This window comes from Taudactylus pleione, unplaced genomic scaffold (genome assembly GCF_031769625.1).
Source record: "Taudactylus pleione unplaced genomic scaffold, aTauple2 ptg000282l, whole genome shotgun sequence".
Lineage (NCBI taxonomy): Eukaryota > Metazoa > Chordata > Amphibia > Anura > Myobatrachidae > Taudactylus > Taudactylus pleione.
The window spans coordinates 1,317,258-1,326,383 of record NW_028284684.1 but is presented as its reverse complement, the minus strand read 5'-3'; the positions used below and the strand labels follow the sequence as shown (position 1 = coordinate 1,326,383).

Sequence of the window (9,126 nt, the reverse complement as noted above, 5' to 3'; positions counted from 1 at the left end):
CCACCTTGATGCACCTGGTTGCCAGGGGTGTTTCCTTGCTTGCCAGTTTTGCTCACCTATCCTATGAGTGTGTGCTGGGGAGGGGGAGCTTGTGCTGTTGGGAATTTAAGTTGAACTATTTGGTGACCAGATGCTCCTCTCCAGGCTATACCCCAGAGTGATCCCTGTGCCCACTATGGAGTCGAAGAAAGAGATTTAATAGGTAAGAACATAAACCTCCTTATTACCATCACTGTGTTCCTGTATAAACCCTGTACCTGCTGTTTACCGAATAAATCCAGCTCCCTGGTTCAGAAATCTATGTGTCGCTTTCACATCCACTGTGCACATTATTGTGACCACCATCCTGCTAGGCTATAAAAATCAACAGCTCTCACCCAGTTGCTGCACTGCTGCTGGCAGCGTAGGCTGGAGAAGAGCAGAATCTGTTTCCACACTTCCCGAGAGGAGGCTCTGGAGTCTGGCCCTGCTGCATGTATTAAGGTAGGATCTGTGCTGCTGCTGTCTCATGGAGGTGTTGGGGTAGGAGGCACACACACAGCGGACACAACCATAGAGAGGTGCTGACAAGAGGAGGAGGTCCCCTGTCTTAAGTGCCCCAGGCCCCCCAAAGGCTTAATTCGGTCCTGCTGACAAGGTAGGATGACTCAGTGGTCACTAGGACCTGCCGGAGTCAGTAAGACAGGCCAGACCTCTGACATGTGCTACTGCGCATGTTTTGCATCTCCGCGCGTCTTTACTCCTTGACGTTCCACGGGGATGGTCAGACCCAGGATACTCACAACATACAGAGCTATACAGACTCCCAATACCAAAGAATAAGTACACTGAATCACTATCGTTAGTGTATAGGGCACCAGTACTACTATCCTCTGGTGTATTTACTGTAATAACACCCAGACCATTACAATGTGCAGCAACACCGTAAACTCCAGGCTGCCATTACTTATATATTCTGCATACTGCTGTTACATCTGTGATATCCATGTTTCATATGCTACTTGTTGTTCTACCTGATCCAATTAATCTAAGAACTGGTTAAGCTGTCCAACGTGTGGACTAACCATCACCAGCAGCAACAATTGTGTTACGTATTTAACACCAGCAGCACAGATGGTGTGATGGTTAGCATTACTACCTTACAGCACTGAGGTTGTGGATTCCATTCCCACTACAGCCCTAACTGTGTGGAGTTTGTATATTCTTCCTGTGCTTGCGTGCTCCGGTTTCCTCCCACACTTCAAAAATATACTGGTAGGTTAATTGGGTGGTGTAATGTATCGTGGGTGTTGTGTATACTAATATTGTGTTGGGGGGGTGCGGTGAGTTGAGGGGTGTAGTATTGTATCAGGTGGTTTGTGAAGTAATATATTGTGCAGTGGGGTATACTACAGGTTGCATGCTGTGGGCCTGATTCAGACCCGGACGCTATGCTGCGCTCGCTCACATTGAGTGATTTTTCGCAATCTGCGCATGCATATGATTCGCAATGCGCGTGCGCGAACCAGTCATTGCGATGGGAAAGTGCTCGCCCGTAGCCCGCAGTCGGGCCGCTATTTTGAGTGACAGTGCCGTTTGTGGGTGGTAACAGAGGAAGGTGCTTGAAAACGGGGGTGTGGATGTGCGAACGCAGGCGTGCCCGACCGTCAGAACGGAGTTTAGTGGGTGTGCATAATTAGCAAAGTAGCGTCATTACACACGTGACTGGGTTGTATTTTAGCCTGAACTGCTCCCAATGTTGTGGTGGGAAAAGGCTACCACAAGTGCTGCGAGCAGCTCCGATGGCTCTCGGTCTTCCCAATTAATCCTACAACTGCCGGAGATGACGTGTTGCGAGTGGCAGAGGAGCGTCTTTATACAGGTGCGAGCACATAGTGCGGCTGCTTGCTACTACTTAGTAGCCGGCTTTACGCGATGCAGTGCAAGCGCATGATTTAAATAGCCGGCCCCTTTTAGCCAGCGAGCGGCCGCAAATAGCGTCCGGGTCTGAATCAGGCCCAGTGTTCAATTGGGATATATTGAAGTTTTTTGGCAATGATATATACACACACACACTGTATATGTATGTATGTGTGTGTGTGTGTGTAGTGTTGTCACATGGGAGCTGATAAAGAATTATACTAACATTTTGCACACCACTAGCCCACATGCACACTCACTTAGTTTATATATATATATATATATATATATATATATATACACACAGGAAAAGACATATGTTGCACTATTAGCTCTGACTCATGGATGCGATTGTCCTTCTAATACTTTAAAAAGTCCAGTCATAGTTAATTTTAACAGCATGCATCTTCCCGTCAAGGGTTATTATCACCAAAAACCAGCAACAGATAATTCTAGGTAAAGAACAGGAGCGCACAATGTAATGAATTGTAACCTTTATATAAATAAAAATATCATATTAAAAACGTACATTGAGGTTAAAATAGATCTGCTTATTACAACCTGGTGACACTTGAGAGCTAATTACCCCAAGTTATTATTATATATATATATATATATATATATATATATATATATATATATATACACATACTCTAACACAGTGGTGCTTGAAAGTTTGCGAATCCTTCAGAATTTTCTAGATTTCTGCTGAAATTTGACCTAAAACTACATCAGACTTTCACAGAAGTCATAAAAGTAGATAAAGAACCTACTCAAACAAATGAGACAAAAAAATTAGACATGCTCATATTTTTATTAAAGAAAATGATCCAATATCACATATCTGTGAGAGGCAAAAATATGTGAACCTTTGCTTTCAGTATCTGGCATGGCCTCCTGGTGCAGCAATAACTGCTTCTAAACATTTCCGGTAATTGTTGATTAGTCCTGAACATCGGCTTGGAAAATTTTTACACCATTCCTCCATAAAAAACAGCTTCAACTCTGTTATGTTGGTGGGGGGTTAGGTTTAGGCTAGGGGAGGGGGGAAGTTATGGTTAGGCAGAGCCATAACTAGTCTTTTTGGTGCCCTGTGCTACAGAGAGCATTGGCGCCCCCCCCCCCCCCCATTTTTTTACATAGGGACATAAGATAGTGCACCTGAAAAAGGGCCATGGCCTCAATGGGAAGAGCCAGGGTACAGATAGGAGAGGCCTGAAGATGCTGGGGATAAAAGAAGAGGAAGCTGCAAGTGAGAATGATAATAAACCTGAAAATGTACAGGCCCAAACAGCGCCCCCTCCCCTGCAGTGCCCTGTGCCATGACACAGCTTACACTACCCTAGTTATGGCCCTGTTGTTAGGTACCCCATGTGTGGGTTAGAGTTAGGCACTAAGGGAGGAGGGTTAGGTTTAAGCACCAAGGCGAGAGGGTTGGGTTTAGGCACTAGCGGGGAGGGTTAGGGTTAGGGTGGGGGGGGGGTGTTAGTGTTAGGATGCAAGAACAGAGGGATAGAGTTAGGGGGAGAACGGGGAGGGTTACCATACTTAGCGGACCCTTGTCGGGATCCTGAGTTTCGGGGTGCCGCTGTTGGTATATTGACAGCAGGCATCCCGACTGCCAGGATTTCATACCGATTCCATATATATATATATATATATATATATATACAGGCAGGTGCATAAATATTGGGACATTGACAGAATTTTCATATTTTGGCCTCTATTCACCACCACAATGGCTTTGAAATAAAACAAACAAGATGTGCTTTAACTGCAGACGTTCAGATTTAATTTGAGGGTAATTACATCCAAATCAGGTGAACGGTTTCTATATGTGCCTCCCACTTTGAAAGGGGCCAAAAGTAATGGGACAAACTAAACAATCCTAAATCTAACTCACTTTTTAATACTTTGTTGCAAATCCTTTGCAGGCAATTACAGCCTGAAGTCTGGAACGCATAGACATCACCAGATGCTGGGTTTCATCCCTGGTGATGCTCTGCCACGCCTCTACTGCAAATGTCTTCAGTTCCTGCTTGTTCTTGGGGCATTTTCCCTTCAGTTTTGTCTTCATCAAGTGAAATGCATGCTCAATCGGATTCAGGTCAGGGGATTGACTTGGCCATTGCATAACATTCCACTTTTTAGCCTTAGAAAACTCTTTGGTTGCTTTTGCAGTATGCTTCGGGTCATTGTCCATCTGCACTGTGAAGCGCCGTCCAATGAGTTCTGAAGCATTTGACTGAATATGAGCATATAATATTGCCCGAAACAATTCAAAATTCATTCTGCTGCTTTTGTCAGCAGTCACATCATCAATAAATACAAGGGAACCAGTTCCATTGGCAGCCATACATGTCCACGCCATGACACTACCACCACCATGCTTCACTGATGAGGTGGTATGTTTTGGATCATGAGCAGTTCCTTTCCTTCTCCATACTCCATACTCTTCTCTTCCCATCACTCTGGTACAAGTTGATCTTTGTCTCATCTGTCCATAGGATGTTGTTCCAGAACTGTAATGGCCTTTTTAGATGTTGTTTGGCAAACTCTAATCTGGTCTTCCTGTTTTTGTGGCTCACCAATGGTTTACATCTTGTGGTGAACCCTCTATATTCACTCTGGTGAAGTCTTCTCTTGATTGTTGACTTTGACACATATACACCTACCTCCTGGAGAGTGTTCTTGATTTGGCCAACTGTTGTGAAGGGTTTTTTCTTCACCAGGGAAATAATTCGTCTGTCATCCACCACAGTTGTTTTCTGTGGTCTTCCGGGTCTTTTGATGTTGCTGAGCTCTCCGGGTGCATTCTTTCTTTTAAAGAATGTTCCAAAAAGTTGATTTGGGCACACCTAATGTTTTTGCTATCTCTCTGATTGGTTTGTTTTCATTTTTCAGCCTAATGATGGCTTGCTTCACTGATAGTGACAGCTCTTTGGATCTCATATTGAGAGTCGACAGCAACTGATTCCAAATGCAAATGTCACACCTAGAATCAACTCCAGACCTTTTACCTGCTTAATTGATAATGAAATAATGAGGGAATAGCCCACACCTGTTCATGAAATAGCTTTTGAGTTGATAGTCCCATTACTTTTGGCCCCTTAAAAAGTGGGAGGCACATATAGAAACCGTTGTAATTCCTATACCGTTCACCTGATTTGGATGTAATTACCCTCAAATTACATCTGAAAGTCAGCAGTTAAAGCACATCTTGTTTGTTTCATTTCAAAGCCATTGTGGTGGTGAATAGAGGCCAAAATATGAAAATTCTGTCAATGTCCCAATATTTATGCACCTGACTGTATATATATATATATATATATATATATGTGTTAATTACACACAGAACCCAGGGGAGGGAGGCCCAATCCAGTAAATTGCCTAGGTCCACATTGGGTTTAATCCACCTCCTTGGCATATAAGTACATATTTATTTTATAAAATCTCTGGGATCAGGGCCGTAACTAGGGGGGTTGTGTCTCTGCATATGTTGAGCAGGTGGAGTAGAGGGGGTTGAGTAATTGGGGGCCCTGCTTGGTTAGTTTTTACTGGGTCCCACAATTTCTGATGGCAGCCCTGCATAAATGTAATGTGTAGCTGATAAAAGAAAACAAATAATGACAGGACAAGTTAGGGGAAGGATGCAATTATCAAATCGTATTGCTACCGATTTAATATTATGGTTAGTGGGGGTGAAGTAGGTCTAAAGAGTTCATCTCTCCAGGTGAAAGATTTCCACCACCCGCTTCACAGACCCCTCTCCCTTTACAACCTATCCTCTACTCTCCCCATTTAGGGCTGCTTCCTGAAATTTCCCAAGTTTGTTTTTCACCCCAGCCCACCCATATCAATTATCAAATATCAAGACTCTTACTAGAAATACCTTTATTTATTATTAAATGTTTAAAATATATATATTATTTTAATTAAACTCTCTTTTTTATTTCTGTTAAACACGAGAATTCATTCTGTGCTACGCTGGTTAGGATTAGATATACATCTCATCCCCGCACATCTTTTCCTTTTGATTAGTGCTTTATGAAGACAAAATAAAGAAAACAATAATTGTAAAATTTTAATAAATGCTAACAAAAGTAGCTCAATAAAAAACATTTCCCTACTTTATTAAGAAAAAATAAACATTGAAAATACAATGTCACGTCAGTGCTTACCAGTAAGCTTCCAAAATAAATTATTATAGACAATAAATTAATATTAGCAAAATATAAATATATAAAACAAGTATTATAAGAATACAAACAAACACTCAACAACGACAACTCCTCCTTGAGAAAAATCATGTCGGGCAGGGGAATGCCATGTCCCATCGTAAGTATGCTTTAAATAGATTCACCTTCTTTCTTTATCATAAATGTTAGTGCTGATTCTTTCTACTCTGTACTGGGATTTCAGATTGTGGTTCTAATTGATTTATGAATCACTCATAAATCACGATATAGATGAGCAAGGGTTGGCTTTTGGTTTATTTTTCTTATGTTTCCCCCTTCCTCTGTGTTTCTTTGGAACAGGTCTTTTCATGTCGATTTGAGGGTCCTTTTTCTGTATTGTCTTTTCTTGTGACTTCCCATGAAACAGAAAACACAGGTCCTCATCCAGGATCCAGACCAGGTTTAGCAGGACAACTTCTTGTAGACATTCTGCAGACACCTAATAGCATAAAACATCATTTGTTGGACTTTAGTGAAATATGTAACTTCCCAATCTTTCGGGGCAATGACTAGATCTACTTTTCTCTGCTGTCTAGTTCAGCTACATTTCCCTCATGTCCCATATAAACTTACCCTCTCTGTGCACACACACCTCCATCTCCGGGGATTTCACTGTCTCCTGAAAAAATATAAAACAATAAAATGAGCCGTGTGAGGGAGCATTACCCCCAGTGATGAAGACACACTCGGGAGGTTAATTTAGTTTTCTGTACACACCCCAAAAAATAGCATGACACCTTCTCAGATGTTACAATGCTGGAACTTACACATTTGGACAGATCTGTCTGGAGAATGGAGAACGTTTCCAGATTTTCTCTCACCAGTCTGGTCATGGTCATATTTTCCAGGACATTTACAGCCAGTGACACCCTGAGCTGTGTGAGCGTCAGTCTTTCGTTCCCCTAAGAGGAGAGAGGTGAGTGGTGAGTACACTGTACAGTGACAGAGAATCTCCCAGTATTATGAGAGCAGACTGATGGATGGTGGAGATGTGAGAAAGTAACACTAGAGAACTAACAAGCTAGATAGAGAGGAAAGACATTGGGTACATTTTAATTGTAAAAAAAATCAATATTTCTGTTTAAAACATGCACAATATCCGTTATGATTTTTCCAAAGTGTTTTATTTGTTAATTATTTTACCACTTTTATAGAAATCATTATCAAAAGAAAAAAGTTCACAGCAATTTCCTCTGATTGCATATACTGTCTAACATTTATTTCCATGTAACGTAGATTACAGCAAATAACCATTTATTAAAGATAGGAGATGATTGACAGGTCGGGGAATAATAAAGTGAAGAGAAGATGACCAAAACTAATACCTGTAAATCACAGTTTGGGAACTTCTTCAGACGGAGCCCAGGGTTACATTTCATTGTCTTTTCTTTCCTTTCCTTTGGAAACAGAGACACAATAATTAGTGGAGGTTGTGCTACATGTCCTCATATATATATTGTCATATGTGGTCTATTTATCCGAACATTCAGTTATCTCAGCTATTCAGCATCCGTTACATTATAACCTCCCACTGATGCTCAAATCCAGATTATACACAGGTCCCACCATCACTCTGTGACCTGTACTCACATGTAGGGTCTGCAGCGCTTTCACCTGTGACATAGTGCTGGGATGTATAGATCTATGTCTGGATATATGACAGTGTGTCTGCAGCGGGTGTCCTGTTGCTGTGTCCCACAGGAAGGTATAGTACAGCAATGTAATTGCCAGCATTCTGATAGTAATGTCTATTCCTGCACAAGAAGAAGGACATATAATTCATACAGATGTTTCTATAAGTTCTATTAATAATGCAATTACATATGTACTGCATTCCTATTACAAATACAATCAATATGTATTATATGCACACAACATTATACCCTTTATTTTTATAATAAAGAATATAGGTAGATTCTTACCTGCTGGTTTATACTGTGTCTCTCCGGTGCTGGTCTCCGCTCTGTGTCCAGTCCTCCCATGTTTCCACCTTTATATATATTTTTCCAAGAGTGAAATTTCTTAGTTTTTATGATGGTAAGATCATTTCTCTTTCATCCAGAAACACAAGTGACAAGAGAGAGGTGACAACAGCCACTGGGAACTTCTATGCAACTTTCACTTTCGTAACGATACAGGTGAGAAGGATACGTTATATACTTTGTACTGTCACACAAGAAGCACCTTTCTTTTGTTACAGGTCAGAGTCCTGCACATAGTGAGGATTCCTCTGTCACACAGGAACACAGCCCTCTTATAGGTAAGTGATAGGAGAATGCAGACTGCACCTGCTGAGAACCTTTACAGAACGTTTCTTTTTCTTCCCATCCTGCTATGGAAATGATGTAGAGGAACATTATTACATAACCACTTCTGCCTGTACAAAGTAAAACATCAGAACGTTGTGAATGTATATGCTGTCTAAGGACGGCCTCTGTCTGAGACCAAAGTCTTTAAATATGTTTCTCCATATATTCTCTACTCCAGGTTCCTATTAATACTAGATTGCTACATTAGTGCCAACTGTAGTGTAACTTAGAAACAATGGGGGAGATGTATGAAGTCCAGAAGCGGTATCAGTGCACATTATGTGCACTGATACCGCTTCTCCCCGATGTATGATCGGGGGTCTGGGCAGTAAATGACAGGGGCGCTATGCGATACTTGCGAAATCCCACGCATTCTCAGTGGAGCCGGCCGGGACAGAGACGCAGGCATCAGCACTAGGCTGATGCTCTGTGATCTCTAGCGGGTAGCGCTGGAGGGGGGAGTTATCACTCCCCCTCTCCAGCCGATGAGATGTTCTTACATCTCATCGATAGTGCTTCCTGCTTCGCTGCGGTAAAGAGGCAAAGCGGGAAGCGTTATAGCGGCACTGTAAGTGCCGCTATCATACATTTACCCCAATGATTACTGATTACATGGGCTTCTTATCTAGACACTGGCATGATTCCAATATCAGTGTAAAATCAGTGATCCTCAGTTCAAC

General features: G+C 41.9%; 1 protein-coding gene across 1 annotated transcript; it reads right to left on the bottom strand.

Moving 5' to 3' along the window:
• Positions 1–6,357: 6,357 nt before the first annotated feature.
• On the bottom strand, positions 6,358–7,883 carry IFNL1 (interferon lambda 1). The gene is made up of 6 exons (XM_088482152.1): positions 7,728–7,883; positions 7,463–7,534; positions 6,905–7,039; positions 6,707–6,756; positions 6,657–6,669; positions 6,358–6,576 (listed from the first exon to the last, which is right to left on the bottom strand). The coding sequence occupies exons 1-6, from the start codon at positions 7,869–7,871 to the stop codon at positions 6,358–6,360; spliced, it is 633 nt and encodes a 210-aa protein (XP_088338278.1). The 5' UTR covers positions 7,872–7,883.
• Between the last annotated feature and the right edge of the window lie 1,243 nt (positions 7,884–9,126).